Raw genomic sequence first — 17,410 nt, 5'->3', positions numbered from 1 at the left:
ATTCTTTTTCCCCTTCTCCCTCTTCCTTCTTGTCCTCCTCCTCCTCCTTGCTCTCAATTGAACTATTGAACTGAGTGGCATTCTACCGCTGAGCTACACCCCTAGCCCTTTTTAAAAAACTATCTTTTTAAATTTTCAAACAGTTTTGCTAATTTGCTGAAGCTGGCCTCTAATTTGTGATACTTCTGTGTTGCTCTCCCAAGTACTAGGATCATAGCTGTGTACCACCACACTTCACTTAACTTTTTATCATTTTGCATACTAAACATTTCTTTGAAAGTCTTTGTCACGCCGGGCGTGGTGGCGCACGCTTGTAATCCCCGCACTTGGGAGGTGGAGACAGGAGGATCGCACAGGTTCGAAGCCAGCCGCGCTGGTGTAAGAGACCCTGTTTCAAAAATATAAAATAGTCCTGGGAGTGGAGCCCGGAGGTAGAAGGGCTTCCAGGAACCCCAGTACCACAAAAAAAAAAAAAAAAAAGAAAAGAAAGAAAGAAAGTCTTTGTCAGATTATTATATGAAATGCTAAATAAGATGAATTCATGTGCTGATTATTGTGGTTTGGGCAGTTTTTCTTGAGCCATTTTCCTTGTGTCTTTTGAAATGCACTTGTAAGCCCTTTTAATTGGAAAGTGGTTTTCCTATGTTATTTTTTTCCTTCCTTTCTCTTTTTAACATAAAAGAAAGGGATGATTAAAGCATAATTTCAGTAACCTGTTGTAGCCCAGCAGTTTTTTAGTAGGATGTAAAGAATGGAAATTGGTGGTTTAACTTTATGAGTGATTTGAGGTATGGGAAGTGACCATCCTGGGGCTTAGTTCTATAACTTTCTACTCAGCTTCCAGAGATTTCTCATATTCTCAGACATTTTGCTTACTCATATCCATATTTATATATTATCATTGTACCATTTTATCTCTTCTCTGCTCTATCAAGAAATTTAGTACAAGCATCATGTGGATTATAGATTTTTGACAATTTAGGATTGCTGGAGATTTAGGGTGAAAAGGTAAAAATAGCCCAAGTGTGTCTTTTTGATATACTCTGTCCTTATCCTTTTCTGAAAACTGAATTGGTCTAGTAGTCAGAGCTACATTATACTGCTTCCAGCCTCAGAAGTCGTCATTGAAAGGATTGAGGCTTTTTTTGTGTTGTGTGTGTGTGTGTGTTACTGGGGGTAGAACCTGGGGGCTTTCTACCTCCGGGCTATACTCCCAGACCTATTTTGTACTTTATTTGGTGGAAACAGGGTCTCACTAAGTAGCTGAGGCTGGCTTTGAACCTGTGCGATCTTCCTGTCTCCACCTCCCAAGCGCTTGGGATTACAAGTGTGAGCCACCACGCCCGGCGAGGATTGAGACTTACTAGAGTCACAGTAACACATACTCTAGGTTGTGAAAGGTTGTCCTGAAGTCATAGCATCTTGCTGTGCTCATCCTGGCGTGTTCTGGTCTTAGTCCCATAATTTCCACTACCACCATATACAAATCTTTAGTTTCCATTCCATTTCTTTCTCACCCTTGCTTGCTCATAGGATCTGAATTTGAATTAAAATGACAGTCTGCCTTTTGGATTCTATAACTTCAAACAAGGAAGCTCTTTGATCCCAGGTAACCCAGGAGTTTACAGGAGGGCTGAGTGCTACATACTACTGCCTCTTGGGAAGCATTGCCACTCTTGTAACCTGGAAACCAGCCCTTAATAAAAAAGAGAAGGTCTTCAAACCAGCCTTAACATTATGAACAGAACTTTTTATCACAATTTGTCTTTTAATTTAAGTATAGCAGATTCAGGATCATTGTTGGCATTACAGTGCATTTAATCCTACTAAAATATTCTCAGTGTCATATTCTGCCCTTTTTTTTTAGGCCCTATACTTCTATAAGATTTCAAAGATATATGTGCCTATAACCTTTAAAATGTAGCCACCTGCTGGGTGTGGTGGCACACACTTGTAATCCCTGCGCTTGGGAGGTGGAGACAGGAGGATCATGCAGGTTCAAAGCCACCCTCACTGGCTTAAGAGATCCTGTTTCCAAATAAAATATGTCTGTGAGTGTAGCCTGGAGGTAGAAGGGTTCCATCCCCAGTACCACCCCCCCCAAAAAAAAAAAGTAGCCACTTGAGGATTAAAGGGTGAGGTGTGAAAGAAAATATCTTTATAAAACTCAGTCTTGAGAATTTCTGATTTTGTTGTTAGAATAAATGAGACCTACTGTAGTTCCCCCTTATTTGTAGTTTTGTTTCCACAGTTTCATTTACTGTGGTCAGAAACAATCTAAAAATATCAAATAGAAATTTTCAGAAATGAAGTTTAACCCTCATGCTGAAGCTGGGTATGGTGGCACACACCTGTAATCCCACTACTTGGGAAGATCACAAGTTCGAGGGTAGCCTCAGCAACATAGCAAGATTCGCTGAAACCTAGCAAAATGCCATTCCAAACAAAAAATAATTTTAAAGAAGGGGTTGGGGTATGGCCAGAAAAAAATTACATGTAATTGTTCTATTTTAATATTCTTCATCTCTTACTGTGCCTAATTTATAAATCAGCTTTATCATAGCTATGTTTGTATAGTAAAAAGCATGGTATGTATAGGGTTTAGTATTATCTGCAGTGTCAGGCATCTACTGGGAGTCTTAGAGCATACCCTCCTGCAGAGAAGGGGGACTAGCATATGCTTTTTAAAATTACTATTACTTTCTGAACCTGGCTTCTTACTACAAAATTCAAAAGTTCTAAATCAACTTACCAAAGATGATCATAGACATATCTATGAGAGTTAATATTAAAGCTTCCAGATAATGTAATAGTAGAATATTGTTATGATTTTAGAGAAAATTTATTATGATACAGAAAGCACTAACAATAAAAAAACAGTTGATAAAATGGGCTTCACTAAAATTAAAAACTTACACTGGACATGGTGACAACAGGCCTATAATCCCAGTATTTGTGAGGCTGAGACATGAGGATTATAGGTACACAAGCCAGCCTCAACAGCCTAGTGAGGCCCTCTGCAACTTAGTAAGGCCCTGTTTCAAAATAAAAAATAAAATAGGGCAAGGGATGTATCTCAGAGGTAGAACGCCTCTGGGTTAACTTGTGTTATTATTCATATTATTTTTCTGTCCACTGTGGAGAGGTGACTGAATAGGAAAAGAGAGGGATTAGAGGCAGTTCATACAGTGGATGCAATGGGTAATTTGCTGATGTAACAAGATAACAAGATTTAAGGTAGACATCTCACAGTTGTGTTTATGAACCACAGAAGATATGCCCTTTTTTTTTTTTTTTTTTTTTGGTACTGGGGATGGAACCCAGAGGCATTGTGCCTCCCAGCTGTACCCCCAGCCCTATTTTTTAGGTTTTTTCTTTTTTTTTTTCTTTTTTTTTGGTGGGTTTGGGGATAGAACCCAGGGGCATTCAACCTTTGAGCTACACTCCCTGCCCTGTTTTTTATTCTTGATTTTGAAACAGGGCCTCACCAAGTAGCTGAGGCTGTCTGCAAACTGTGATCCTCAGGTCTCAGCCTCCCAAATGCTGTGATTACAAGCGTTCGCCACCATGGTCAGCAGACGTGCTATATTATGAAACCTTGCTTTTAAAAAAAACTACATGGACATTTTATTTTCTAGAAGTAATCCAAGAAAGCTTGTCCAAGTACATTGTTACTCTATGGGCTCTTCCTGAACAATGAAAGCAACAGGGACAAGCATACTTTCTGAAGGCCAGCCCTTTCCTGCTACACGGAAACCTAAATGGAATGGCTTTTGCTTCTGCCTCCATCCCAGGATCCTTATTTGGGGAAACCTTGGATCCTTGTGCCAGAAGTCCAGCCAACCCTGCAAAGAAAAGTTGGTCTAGTGGTGTCCTGCATGAATGGCTTGCTTATTGGGCTTTGCTAAATCTTGTTTCCCTCACTCCTGCCTTACATCTCATGGTGTGACTCAGGAGCTGAGCAAATGTAACCCAGGTGTACTCAGGCAGACTTGTGGGCCTGTGTGTGTTGGAGTGGTGGGAAAGAGGCCACCATTTCTGGCTGGACGCTCAATTGTTGATGAGCCTCTTGGGTTCAGGATGTGTGTATAAGAATAGTTGTCATGGAGATTGGTTACTGATTTGTACGTGAGGACAGCTTGCATCACACTTTATCTTATTCACTGTCTTAAATGTGAAAATGTACTTAGAAAATTTAGTGAGAAATTTTAAGCCCCCAAGAAACAGGACTTGGACATTTCTTCTACATCACTAGCTACTGAGTCACTCGTCACACTGAACTGCTTGTTTTGTGGCTAAGCAAGTCTATACAGATAATGCACACATGACTGCGATAATACCCTTAGCACATCCATATAAGCTTTCATTTTCTGGGCATTTGTTAAGATCTAAAAAGGCTGGACTTTCTGCTTCGTATGTTCCCCCCTTTTATTTATTTATTTATTTTATTTATTTATTTATTTATTTATTTATTTATTTATTGTGGTACTAGGGATGGAAAATAGGGGCATTCTACCTCCGAGCTGTACCCCCAGCCCTATATTTTATTCTGTATTTTGAACCAGGGCCAGCTGAGGCTGGCCGCAAACCACGATACTCCTGCCTCCGCCTCACGGATGCTGGGATTACAAGCATGTGCCACCATGCCCGGCTGCCCTCTCTTTCATTATGCACTGAGGCTGGTTGTCTTGACCACAGTTCACAGTTCTCCATTGCCATGTATCCATATGTTTACTATTTTCCTTGGTATGAGATTGGGGGATTAAGAGCAGAGGTTCTTGTGTTCTTAAGTTTCTTCCCTGTGTTCATGCCATGTAGTCAGCCTTGTAATACTCTGCCTCTCTGAGATTTCTCAGATTTACCACCCCCTCTTTATCCTTCTCACTTGACACTCTTTGTCCTTGCTTGTGAGTCTATTTCCATTCAACACAGAAGCATAAGTCTTCTCTCTGCTCTATTGTTTAGTTTTAGTTTTTTCACTTTTTTTTTTTTTTTTGGTGGTACTGGGGGTGGAACCCAGGGGCTTTCTACCTGGGCTATACTCCCAGACCTTTTTTATATTTTATTTGGAAACAGGGTCTCACTAAGTTGCTGAAAGCCTCACTAAGTAGCTGAGGCTGGCTTCAAACCTGTGCGATCCTCCTGTCTCAGCCTCTCAAGCGCGGGGATTACAAGCGTGCGCCACCACACCCGGCTCTTTTTTCACGTTTTAAAAACCCTTTGCTGGCTTTAGTATCAACTTTTTTTTTTTTTTTTTTTGGTGGTACTGGGGTTCCTGGAAGCCCTTCTACCTCCGGGCTACACTCCCACACCTATTTTTATATTTTTTTATTTGGAAACAGGGTCTCCTAAGCCAGCGCGTGCGGCTGGCTTCGAACCTGCGCAGTCCTCCTGTCTCTGCCTCCCAAGCATGGGGATTACAAGCGTGCGCCACCACGCCCAGCTAGTATCAACTTTTAAACCTTACACCAAAAGCTCTAATGTTTTTAAAAAAAAGTTTTCCAGAAACAATTGTTTTCCTCAGTCTAATCAAATTCTTTTAAGTGCTTAAGGTAGGAAATGGCAAATGATTACAGCTGTTCCTGGAAATCATTGTGATCTTCAGTGATTATATGTTATAGCTCTGCTTCTTTGACAGTTCCGTCAAACTGAATGGTTATCTTAAATTTAATGGAGTTTAGTGCCAGCAGAAAACTGCTGTTGGGTCACAGATCTGGCAGCAAGGCTGTGATGCTGATGAAGGAATGAAGATGTTTATGCCCTTTGTTTTGACAGAAGTCAGTTCTTGGGATGTGCCATGTGTGCTTTGCCCTAGTGTATGAGCATTTTACAGAATCAAAGCCAAAGTTTCCTAACAATTAGGAGTCAGTTGTGTGAGACAGTGAAAATATTTAGTCTTACCTGACCATCTCTAAGCAGTTCACCATTGGGGATTGGGTCTTTGCAGGGTGAGAAAGACTGGCAGAAATATGAGACAGCTCGGCGGTTGAAAAAGTGTGTGGACAAGATCCGAAACCAGTATCGGGAAGACTGGAAATCCAAAGAGATGAAAGTCCGGCAAAGAGCTGTAGCACTGTACTTTATTGACAAGGTGGGAAAGTTTCCTGTTGACACTGACTGGTGCTCTGCCCGGGTCCCATAGTATGGGACAATGACACCCACCATCTTGCTTACATCAAGTCCAGCCCAGTAAACTTTGGGAGGGAGAAGCATCTTACCATGTGTCTGCTGCTATCTGGGTATATTCTGCCTATAAGATTTGCGTACATATGAATGTGTTAGAAATAACTGTGATGTTTTCACACTTTTTTACCATGACCCACAATGAAAAATGTTACAATGCAACACACATACAGATTAGGGTTTATGTGTAACTGACAAGTTGCACAGACCAGAGCTTTGCCTTAGTATACACAATGAATTCTGAGATTTTTTTTACTATTTCATTCTTTTAGAGAAATGATTATATCCCATAAAATTGATTTAACCATACTACTAAGTGATTACAAGTACAGTTTGAAAGTACTGTGGGTGATCAGCTTCTCAGTACTTCTAAGAATAGTCTTATATTTTCCCAATTTTGCACTGCTTACATATTTGTGCTTAGCACAAACTCTAAATTGTGAAAGATTAATACACTACTTTTTTTGAGTTTGAGTGCCCAGAGTAGAAACAGTCCTTTTTATTGCCTTGTATTTAAATTCTTTTTTTTTCTTTCCTCCATTCCCATTTCCAGTGATGGAATAGAGAAAAGAAACCCTTTAATATTGTGATTCTCATACAAGTAGTAGTAACATCACAAAACCTGCAGTCCAGGATGCTTCAAGGAGCGCTGGGAAGCTTCCGTCTGGGCTTCCTTAGATCCTGGGTTTCACGTCTCTTCCTTCATGTTCGTCTTTTTCTTCTCTCTTCCCTACGCAGCTTGCTCTGAGAGCAGGCAATGAGAAGGAGGAAGGAGAAACAGCAGACACTGTGGGTTGCTGTTCACTTCGTGTGGAGCACATCAATCTGCACCCAGAATTGGATGGTCAGGAATACGTGGTAGAGTTTGACTTCCTTGGGAAGGATTCGATCAGATACTATAACAAGGTCCCAGTTGAGAAACGTGTAAGTTAATGTGGTCAGTGCTCCCTGGCCAGTTTCTTCATTTATTTATTAATTCAACAAGCTGGGTGCTAGCAAAAATGACCTGAAAGGGAGGGAGGAATTATTGCTTGAGTGCTGTGTACCTCCTTTTAGCTCCTATCCCCCAACTTGTGTTACCTTCCTGGGAGTGAGGGGCCATCTCTTAGAGCAGTATTCCACAGAGCCTGAGGTAGTGTGTCCTTAGTGCAAACACAATGTCAGTTTGAACTCAGCCATGTTGTTCTAATGATTTAACCACATCATAACATCCCCTGGTCATGTTGCACACTTGTTCCCTTTCATCTTTGCTTAGCTGCACCCCAACTCCTGAGTAAACAATAACCCTTAGGGTTGCAATCACTTAAGCACTTCACTATAGAGGGTACAGCTCCATAGTCCCTCCCTAATCTTTCCTTAAAGTATTGGGCTTGAATCAGAGACCTACAGGGTATAAGACTCTAGTAATCTAGCCCATTAGATAACAATATGCTGTATAAGTTTGTGCACCCCATAAGTACCATGTGAATGTAAAGGAGTACTTCTCTTAGAAAACACACACTGAAATGTTTGGGACTAAAGGGCTGTGGTGTTAAATACCAACACGTGTCTCAGATCATTATATACATACATACAGAGAAAAGCAGGGCAAAGGATGAATGGGTGGTACCTTTTCTCTTTGAGTTTTCTTAACTTAGAAATTATTTCTAAAGTACTGTTCAAAAAGAATAATTAAATTTTACTTATTTCTTTTAGGTTTTTAAGAACTTGCAACTGTTTATGGAGAATAAGCAGCCTGAGGATGATCTTTTTGATAGACTCAATGTGAGTGGACAAAGAGCACTGGTGAAGGGAAGCCCGGCTGAGCCTCACAAGCTCTTGGAGGAGAGGGCGATGGGGGTCTCCCTTTAGCCTAACCTCTTCCTGCTTTAGGGAACACAGTGAATCTGTAGCCAGGAGCAGACACAGCTCTACTGCACAACAGCTGCCAAAGAGCCCTGCCTTGTATCCCTGTCTCCTAACAGGCCTTACATTGGCTGGATGCTCAGCCACCTCTGCTAGAAATCTACAACTCCCTCTGATATATTAACCAGCGAAGCTTTTTTTTTTTTTTTTTTTTTTGGTGGTACTGGGGTTCCCGGAAACCTTTCTACCTCCAGGCTACACTCCCAGACCTATTTTTACATTTTTATTTGGAAACAGGGTCTCCTAAGCCAGGGCCCGCGGCTGGCTTCGAACCTGCGCGATCCTCCTGTCTCAGCCTCCCAAGCGCGGGGATTACAGGCGTGCGCCACCACGCCCGGCTAACCAGCGAAGCTCTTAATAGAGAAGGACAAATTTCCTTTATTGGCCTGCTAAGTTTGAAGTACTTTATAGGGAGGTGTCATGCAACCATATAGTTTGAAATTATTTTCCCTCTTTTCCTAACTTTCCACTTGAAGTGCAGTAAACTTAACAAAAGATTGTGATTGCGTTGGCATAAATGATTCCTAGAGCTCACCAGAAGGGACAGGTTGTTATGGCTTTTACCTCAGTTTCAATATCCTGTGTGTGGCCTTGTCTCCTCTAGACTGGTATCCTCAATAAGCATCTTCAGGATCTCATGGAGGGCTTGACAGCCAAGGTGTTCCGTACATACAATGCCTCCATCACGCTACAGCAGCAGCTAAAAGAACTCACAGCCCGTAAGTGTTACTGGACCACATCTCTGCTGAGGGTGCCAGTTACCTTGCTTGGTTAAGGCCTAGTTCAGTTCCATTCTTTCTCCTCCTCCTGTGACTGGAAATGTTTCCCTCCAGGATTATTGCTGTTTCTCCCATTCCTGCCCTAGTGTCTGGATAAATTTCATGAATGCCCACGGGAGCTTTCCATCTGCTCCAAAAATGCCTGCACTTTGTGTTTTGTGTGCATGTCTTTTTTTTTTTTTTTTTTTTTTTTGTGGTACTGAGGGTGGAACCCAGGGGCTCTTCTACCTCCGGGCTAGACCTATTTTTTTTTTTTTTTTTTATACTCTCTTTGGAAACAGGGTCTCAGTTGCTGAGAGCCTAAGTAACTGAGGCTGGCTTCGAATCTGTGCGATCCTCCTGTTTCAGCCTCTCAGCACTGGGATTACAAGCATGCACCACCATGCCCAGCTGTGTATGTAGGGTTAAAAAAAAAAAAAAGTTGTTCTGTTAAATTGGAGGAAGTCAAAATTGTCATGGTTACCAGAATAATAAAGGAACAAATCAAAGAATATTATTTTTTAAACTATAGACGATTTCACTAAGATCTACCCCCCCATACACACACACACACACACACACACACACACACACCCCTTGAGGCCTAGTCACTCTTAAATTTCTTGTGTCTTCTGTAAATATGTCAAATGATCTTAGAATATGAGCCAGAAATGCCAGAGATGGATATGTTGAAAGTCAGTATTTTAGGGTAGGATAAAGAATGCCAGATGATAAAAGCAAAAAATTTCTTTGCTGACATTTATAGTTTTCTTTTTAAACAGTCTTGTGTGTTGTGGCTTAAAAATATAAACCTCAGAGTCCCTTTAACTCACCCTCCTGCACATACTGCTCTCTTAACTCCACTTTTCTTCAGGCTACACTGGGCAAGTAGCAGAAGAGTCTCTGGCCAGACTCCCAAATGAAAACAAAGGTGAATGTCACTGTGTGGTAGAGAGAAGCCAGGCCTGGCAGCACACCTGTGGTCCCAGCTGCTGGGGGCAGAGGCAAGAGGATCACTTGAGTCCAGGGGCTCAGGGCAAGATCTCACAGGAAACTTGCAGAGACCTGGAACTTCTCTTAGAATAAGAACTCCCCTAGGCTGAGCTGACACAGACACTTAGCATCAGTCACTCGTGAGATAAAGGCCAGTAAAACCATAGAGATAGAGCACTGGGGAAGGTATTTCATGTATGCATGGTTGTATACAAACTGACTGTCCCATTATCATTTCTCTTTTTAGCGGATGAGAACATCCCAGCAAAGATTCTTTCTTACAACCGTGCCAACCGTGCTGTTGCAATTCTTTGTAACCATCAGAGGGCACCACCAAAAACTTTCGAGAAGTCTATGATGAACTTGCAGTCTAAGGTATCTTGGGTCTGGGTGGTAGGGCAGCAAAATGAAGAGAAACATCTCTGCTGTGGGCCACAGATCATTTGAGAATGGAGGGCTTCTGTACAATCCAGCCTTGAGGGATGGGATGGGATATGAGTCTGCAGAAAGGTCCATGCTACCCACCATTCAAGAAGTCTTTATGCTGTAGTCAAAATACTGTGTATCTGAGTGCGATCTACACTCCTGGAATCCCAGTACTTGTAAGCTCAGACTGGAGGATTACAGGATTACAACCAAGTGAGACCTTGTTTCACAATAACAAATAGGTCTGGGGTATAGCTTGGAGTTAGAACGCTCCTGGGTTTGATCTTCAGCACCATGAAGAGAAGGGAAAAAAAGAAAAGAAATGAAAAAGAGCTCTTTTCAAATTAGATTTTCTCTTATCTCAGCTTCCCAAGTACTGAAATTATAGGCATGTGCCACCACACCTAGTGCTGTTTGTTGAGAGAAAGAGAGAGAGAGTGTGTGTGTGTGTGTGTGTGTGTGTGTGTGTGTGTGTGTGTGTGTGACACTAGAGATTTAACCTGGGAGCATTCTATCTTTGAGCTACGCTCCCATCCCTATTAATTCATCTTTGAAACGGCATCTAAGGTGCAGAGGGCCTAAGTTGCTGAGACTGGCCGCGAACCTGTGATCCTCCTGTCTTAGCCTCCCAAGTACTAGGATTACAAGCGTGAGCCACACAACAGCTTATTTTGTTTTGAAATAGGGTCTCACTAAGTTACTGAAAGTCTCATTAATTTGCTGAGGCTGGTCAAAATAACTTTTTTTTTTTTTTTTTTTTTTTTGGTGGGTCTGGAGATGGAACCCAGGGGCATTCAACCTCTGAACTACACTCCCTGCCCCCCTTTTTTTTTTTTTTTCTTTCTTTTTTTTCTTCTCTGTGTGTGTGTTACTAGGATGGAACCCAGGGGCATTCTACCTCCGAGCTACACTCCCAGCCCTATTTGTTATTCTTTATTTCTAAACAGGGCCTCACTGAACTGCAAAGGGCCTCACAAAGTAGCTGAGGCTCTCCAGGAACCGGAATCCTCTGGTCTCAGCCTCCTGAATGTGGGAATTACAAGGGTGCGTCACCACACCCACCTAAAAATAACAATTTTTGAATTCTCCTTAATCCTAGCACAGGTGTTTTTTATTTTTACACATTCTACATCAGTCATGTTTTTATACCATTCATAATCAAGTAACTGTTAAATGTGTGTCAGAGTTATGTCCCAGAGGAAGAAACTGATAGACGACAAGTCAGTGCTGCTCTGTATCCATGTGCCTCTCCTCGCAGCTCTGCCTGACCATAAGCATTTCTGTAACTGCCCTAGGCACAGTAGGGCTCACCTGTAATCCCAGGGCTTCAGAGCCCATTAGGATTGCAAGTTGGAGGCCAGTGTCTGTAACTTAGTGAGACCCTGTTCCAACATTTCAAAGGCCTGGGGATTCTGCCTCGGGGTTTAATCTCCAGAACCAACCAACATACACTTACAAAGGAGATCAATTATATTGAAATACAGTATTTGGTATAGGAACAGACATGCTTCCTTATTACGATCTTGAGGGTAGGATGGGGGTTTAGCCCAGTGGTAAGGTGCTTATATGAGGCAGTGGCTTCAGTCCTTTGCACTAGAAAAAATACTTTGTTTTTAGGTGGTTCTGAATATTACCATAAAGTTCAAGATAGTAAAAAATATACATTTCAAGATTCCTGAAAGAATTGTAATGTGATTTTTTGAAATACCTGTAATATCCATTGGTAACAGTCACCGGTAGGTACTACTGGTGTTACTGTGGTTTGCCACTCACATTGACAACTGAAGAAATATTGAATGTCAGCTGGAGATTGACAGAAGGACAGATGTTGTCATGAGACCCTGCCTCAAAATAAATGCAAGTGCTGGGGATGTAGCTCAGAGGTAGAATGGCCCTGGGTTCAATCTCTAGTATCACCAAAAAAAAAAAAAAAGAAGAAGAAAAAGTACAAAGGTAATTTTTTTTTTCCATCCAAGTTTATAGAATTCTCTGCTTGGAGTTTTTTGGGTGGATTGGTTTGTTTGGTTGGTTGGTTGTATTTTTTTGTCTTTTTTTTTTTTTTTTTTAATGTGTGTGTGTGTGCGTGCGTGTGTGGGCCTGGTTATGGAACCCAGGGGCTTTCTATCCCCGGGCTACACTCCCAGACCTGTTTTATATTTTATTTGGAAACAGGGTCTCACTAAGTTAGCTGAGGCTGGCTTCGAACCTGAGCAATCCTCCTGTCCCACGTGCTGGGATTACAAGCATGAACCACCACACCCGGCACAACTGGAGATTTAAAACTGCAGTGAAATGAGACTTAATATACACTTTTATGCCCAGAGTGTTTCCTTCTGTTGAAATTACTTTAAGATAAATACCTAGGAGATAGATCCAAAGACAACCTGTAGCCTATGCTACAGAAACTATCTGGCTTTTGAAGGAACACACGTGTTCACAGTGAGTAAATGTCCACCCACCGATCTCTTGAACCCTTGGACCATATGGTTGACAAGCAGAAACAAACTGCCCATCCACGCCCCTCCCCTTTGCAGCCACTCTTACATGGGGGTCATTTGGTATTACTTACTTTCATTCCAAGCTAGAAATAAAAGCAGAAATGCTCAGGTGCTCTCAGGAGACCCTCCCTGGAGAATGAGGTCTTTGTTGCTCTCACTCTGGAACCACTGTTTAGACAGCCCGGGCTGCCTGCCAGACGAGCCCTCCAAGCCCAGGAACCCTCTCCCACTTGCCCACAAAGCAAACACACGCCCATTTGCCAAATGAATCAATGGCGCCTTTGATGCTTTGAGAGAATTCGACAGGGCCTGCCAATTTCGCATTCACAGAAATGGTTAAAAGATTGTGGTTTGCCGCACTTCTAGCCTCAGAAGAACCTGGCTAGTGGCATCCGTAATGGTTTTGTATGTAGAACCAGTTCTTTCAACTTGGCTGTGAACAACATAGACGTTGGAAGTAAGCTGCTCACAGTAAAACCTATTCAATGAATCTATCACAATGTGGCCTCTGTTCCAGCCTCGGGCTGCGTGTGTGTAGCTAACAGAGAATGCTAGGCTCAGTAAGTAGCCGCGTGTGAGTCAAGCATGTAAACTCTGGGGTGTTTTCTTGACCTCGCAGGTTAGCAGGATGATCACAGGATGAGTAGCCCCATGCTATTTGTGCTGTCTTTAAGCAGTAATCCAGAAGAAAGATTTTACAGAAGTGCTTCAAGGGCTCTAACAAGCATGAATGGATGGATGAAACTGCCACTGTCTATTTTTATTTCTTGAATCTTCTGGTGCTAGAGAGTGAACCAGGGGGATTCTTCCTCCAAGCTATACCCCTGGGTCTTTTATATTTTTATTTTGAAACAGGGTTTCACTAAGTTACTGAGGCTAGCCTTGAACCCACAAACCTCCTGTCTTACCTCCCAAGTACTGGGATTATAGGCATGTGCCACCATGCTCAGCTATCTCTTCCTTTTTAGATACGGATTACGTAAGATTTTCTTTAGGGAAAAGACCTCCACCACGAAAAACATTGTCACACCTCTGTTTTTCAGTGATAACTCATTTCCTTTTTATTTCAGACTTCTTTCAAAAACAGAATGCCAAAGTCAGGCTATGCCTTTTATTGGTTTGAGACTAACTGTACTGTCAGCTTCCTGGGTCCCTCTAAAGTGCCATTTTTGTCATTTCTTCAGAAGTTGGCACCTTTTCCCCAAGTGCTGGCAGAATGTGAAGAAGAGGGTGGGCTTGTCAGTAGATACAAGTATGGAGTCTGGGCGTCTCGAGAAGTCTCCCACGGCATTCTTGCAATTAAGGCTGAAACGTGCACAAGATCCATTTGATGCAGTAGCTGTCATCCGGGTTCACCTCTCAGGTGTCCAAAGCCAAAAGGTCTTCTAATTGAAGCACCCAGACTCCCAGGTTACTGCTCTTACAGAACCTTCATTTTTTGAAGAGTCACTGAAGAATATAAATGAAAAAGTAGCAATTGAATTTAATAGTCACGGCATCTCCTGCTTCTCTGAAGCCTCTGCTGAACGTTTTTGCCTGAGAAACCACTGAGAGGAATAGCCTACCTGGTGGAGACAACTCTCTAGCTCATTTTTCTCCTAATTTTATTACTGTTTATTACCTAGATTGATGCCAAGAAAGATCAGCTAGCAGATGCCCGGAGGGACCTGAAAAGTGCTAAGGCTGATGCCAAAGTCATGAAGGATGCAAAGACCAAGAAGTATGTGCCTGGTATTGTGCAAAGTTGGGATCTGGTTGAGAGAGAAAAGCGTGTGTAGCATTATTCCAAGGCCCTGTAAGTGGCAGGGTGGGGTTGTGCAGAGGAGAAGCTTGGGTCTTGATGACTTTGCCATTCTTCCAGGGTAGTAGAGTCAAAGAAGAAGGCTGTGCAGAGACTGGAGGAGCAGTTGATGAAGCTAGAAGTTCAGGCTACAGATCGAGAAGAGAATAAACAAATTGCCTTGGGAACCTCCAAACTCAATTATCTCGACCCTAGGATCACAGTGGCTTGGTAAGCATTGAGCCCCTCCAGAGCTCCTGGCTTGACTGGTGGGGGTGGGGGGCGTTCTGAAGACTGTCCGCCTCCAAATGCTGCTCCTAAACTGCACACTCTTGTCCTGAGGGGAACCCTGACCTCTGCTGGGTCTTACTCAAGTGCACTGAAACATCCTGGTGGTCCTGAGGAAATCATTCCTCTTATGTTGCCTTTGAGTGTGTTCATGTTCTATTTTTAAAGGTAGGTGCAGCCGGGCGTGGTGGCGCACACTTGTAATCCCCGCGCTTGGGAGGCGGAGACAGGAGAATTGTGCAGGTTCGAAACCAGCCGTGCTGGCTTAAGAGACCCTGTTTCCAAATAAAAATATAAAATAGGTCTGGGAGTGTAGTCCGGAGGTAGAAGGGTTTCCAGGAACCCCAGTACCACCAAAATAAATAAGTACACACACACATACATACATACATACATACATACATACATACATAGGAGGTGCAAGCTAGGCACAGTAATCCACTACTTGGGAGGCTGAGACAGGAGGATCACAGATTCAAGGGCAGCCTCAGCAACTGATGAGACACCCTGTTTTAAGATAAAAAGGGCTGGAGGTCAGCTAAGAAGCTAGAATGCCTCTGGGTTCACCCCTCAGCACCAAGAAGTTGATGCAGTCACTATCTATCCCATATGGAACTTTAGGACAGGAATGGAAATTCTTAGCCCTTATTGAAGGAACAGTCCATTCATTTAGTTTTTACAGAACTTTTCAATAATTTTTTTTTTTTTTGCAATTGAAGAGAAGTAGAATGAGAGAAAAAAGTGAGAATAAAGATCTGAGCAACTTATGTGCAACATGTACACAGTGATAAAACAACACCCAAAGCAAAACAGGCGACTTTGTGGTACTGAGGGTGGGACCCAGGGGCTTTTCTACCTCTGGGCTGAACTCCCAGACCTGTTTTATACTTTATTTGGGAAGAGGGTCTCACTAAGTTGCTGAGAGCCTCACTGAGCAGCTGAGGTTGGCTTCGAACCTGTGCGATCCTCCTGTCTCAGCCTCCCAAACGCGGGATTACAAGTGTGCGCCACCACGCCCGGCAGTGACTTAATTTTGAAGATGTGAAATTAGCTTAAGTTGTTGTGTTCTGGGCAGAGCTTGGCAATGTCACCCCAGTGGAACCTGACTGGGCCAGTAGCCCCACCCAGCTGTGCACCTTTTGGTACTAGAGGTTGAGTGAGCTCCAAAGGGATACTGTGCTACAGTGGTTAAAAGTATGGGCTCTTAAGCCAAACTGCTTAGGTTAAAATTTCAGCTCCACCACATTTTAGCAATGTGAGGACATTACTTAACATCCGCCTGTTTTTATTCTCTGTACCTTTTCATTTGTACATTTGTTGCAGTGTTGAGATTAAATGAACACAAGCTCTTGGACTATGCCTGGCACCCAGCTAGTCCACATCCTACCAGGGAGCTGTGAAGGAGAAGGCAGCATGTCTGCACCCAGGCCCATGGTGGTCTGGGCTATTTTTCTCTGGATCACATTAATCCCCATTCTGTCTCCTTTGTTCACAGGTGCAAGAAGTGGGGGGTCCCAATTGAGAAAATTTACAACAAGACCCAGCGGGAGAAGTTTGCCTGGGCCATCGACATGGCTGATGAGGACTATGAGTTTTAACCGGTCTCAAGGGCAGGGTTCTGTGAAAAAGGAACAGTGTGGTTTGGGGAAGATGGATAAACTGTGAGCCTCGCTTACCCTCGTGCCTGAGGGGGAGAGGCAGCAAGTCTTAACAAACCAACATCTTTGCGAAAAGATAAACCTGGAGATATTATAAGGGAGAGCTGAGCCAGTTGTCCTATGGACAACTTATTTAAAAATATTTCAGATATCAAAATTCTAGCTGTATGATTTGTTTTGAATTTTGTTTTTATTTTCAAGAGGGCAAGTGGATGGGAACTTGTCGGCGTCTGCCAGGCAAATTCACTGTTTCACTTAGATGTTTGGATTCTCTTAGCTACTACTGTATGCGAAGTCCGATTATATTGGTGCGTTTTTACAGTTAGGGTTTTGCAATAACTTCTATATTTTAATAGAAACAAATTCCTAAACTCCCTCCCCCTCCCCCATTTCAGGAATTTAAAATTAAGTAGAACAAAAACCCAGCGCACCTGTTAGAGTTGTCACTCTATTGTCATGGGAATCAGTTTTCATTAAACTTGAAGTTGTAACATCAGCAGTGTTTTGATTCAGACACCTGTTCACAGAAAAGCATGATGGGAAAATATTTCCTGACTTGAGTGTTCCTTTTTAAATGTGAATTTTTATTTCTTTTTAATTATTTTAAAGTATTTAAACCTTTTTCTTGATCTTAAAGATCGTGTAGATTGGGGCTGGGGAGGGATGAAGGGCGAGTGAGTCCACGGATAATGAAATAATCAGTGACTGAAGCCATTTTCCCATCATCCTTTGTTCTGAGCATTCTCTGTACCCTTTAAGATAGCCATCTTTTTTTTTTTCAAACCCCAGTCTTTCACTTGAAAGATTTTACTGTATAAAAAGTTCCACAAGTCAATAAATTTAGAGGAAAATGAGTATTTGGTCCAAAAAAGGAAAAATCAAGATTTAGGGCTTTTTTTTCTTTTGTAATTGTGTAAAAAA

At 42.4% G+C, this 17,410-nt stretch overlaps 1 protein-coding gene across 4 annotated transcripts in view; it reads left to right on the top strand.

Moving 5' to 3' along the window:
• TOP1 (DNA topoisomerase I) overlaps window positions 1-16,429 on the top strand; it is a gene marked incomplete at both ends in the record, with an annotated part of 100,062 nt that extends 83,633 nt beyond the window's left edge. For 3 of the 4 annotated variants that reach the window (XM_080716147.1, XM_080716146.1, XM_080716144.1), the window contains 8 exons: window positions 5,948-6,091; window positions 6,922-7,107; window positions 7,879-7,947; window positions 8,693-8,807; window positions 10,087-10,214; window positions 14,389-14,483; window positions 14,625-14,774; window positions 16,327-16,429. In XM_080716147.1, coding sequence (XP_080572273.1) covers window positions 5,948-6,091; window positions 6,922-7,107; window positions 7,879-7,947; window positions 8,693-8,807; window positions 10,087-10,214; window positions 14,389-14,483; window positions 14,625-14,774; window positions 16,327-16,429 — 990 coding nt within the window. The remainder of the gene's footprint in view (window positions 1-5,947; window positions 6,092-6,921; window positions 7,108-7,878; window positions 7,948-8,692; window positions 8,808-10,086; window positions 10,215-14,388; window positions 14,484-14,624; window positions 14,775-16,326) is intronic. The other variant, XM_080716145.1, reaches the window with a different exon arrangement.
• Between the last annotated feature and the right edge of the window lie 981 nt (window positions 16,430-17,410).

This window comes from Muscardinus avellanarius (genome assembly GCF_963383645.1).
Source record: "Muscardinus avellanarius genome assembly, chromosome: 19".
Lineage (NCBI taxonomy): Eukaryota > Metazoa > Chordata > Mammalia > Rodentia > Gliridae > Muscardinus > Muscardinus avellanarius.
Note: the sequence above shows the minus strand (reverse complement) of the source record. Positions and strands in the feature narration are given on the sequence as shown.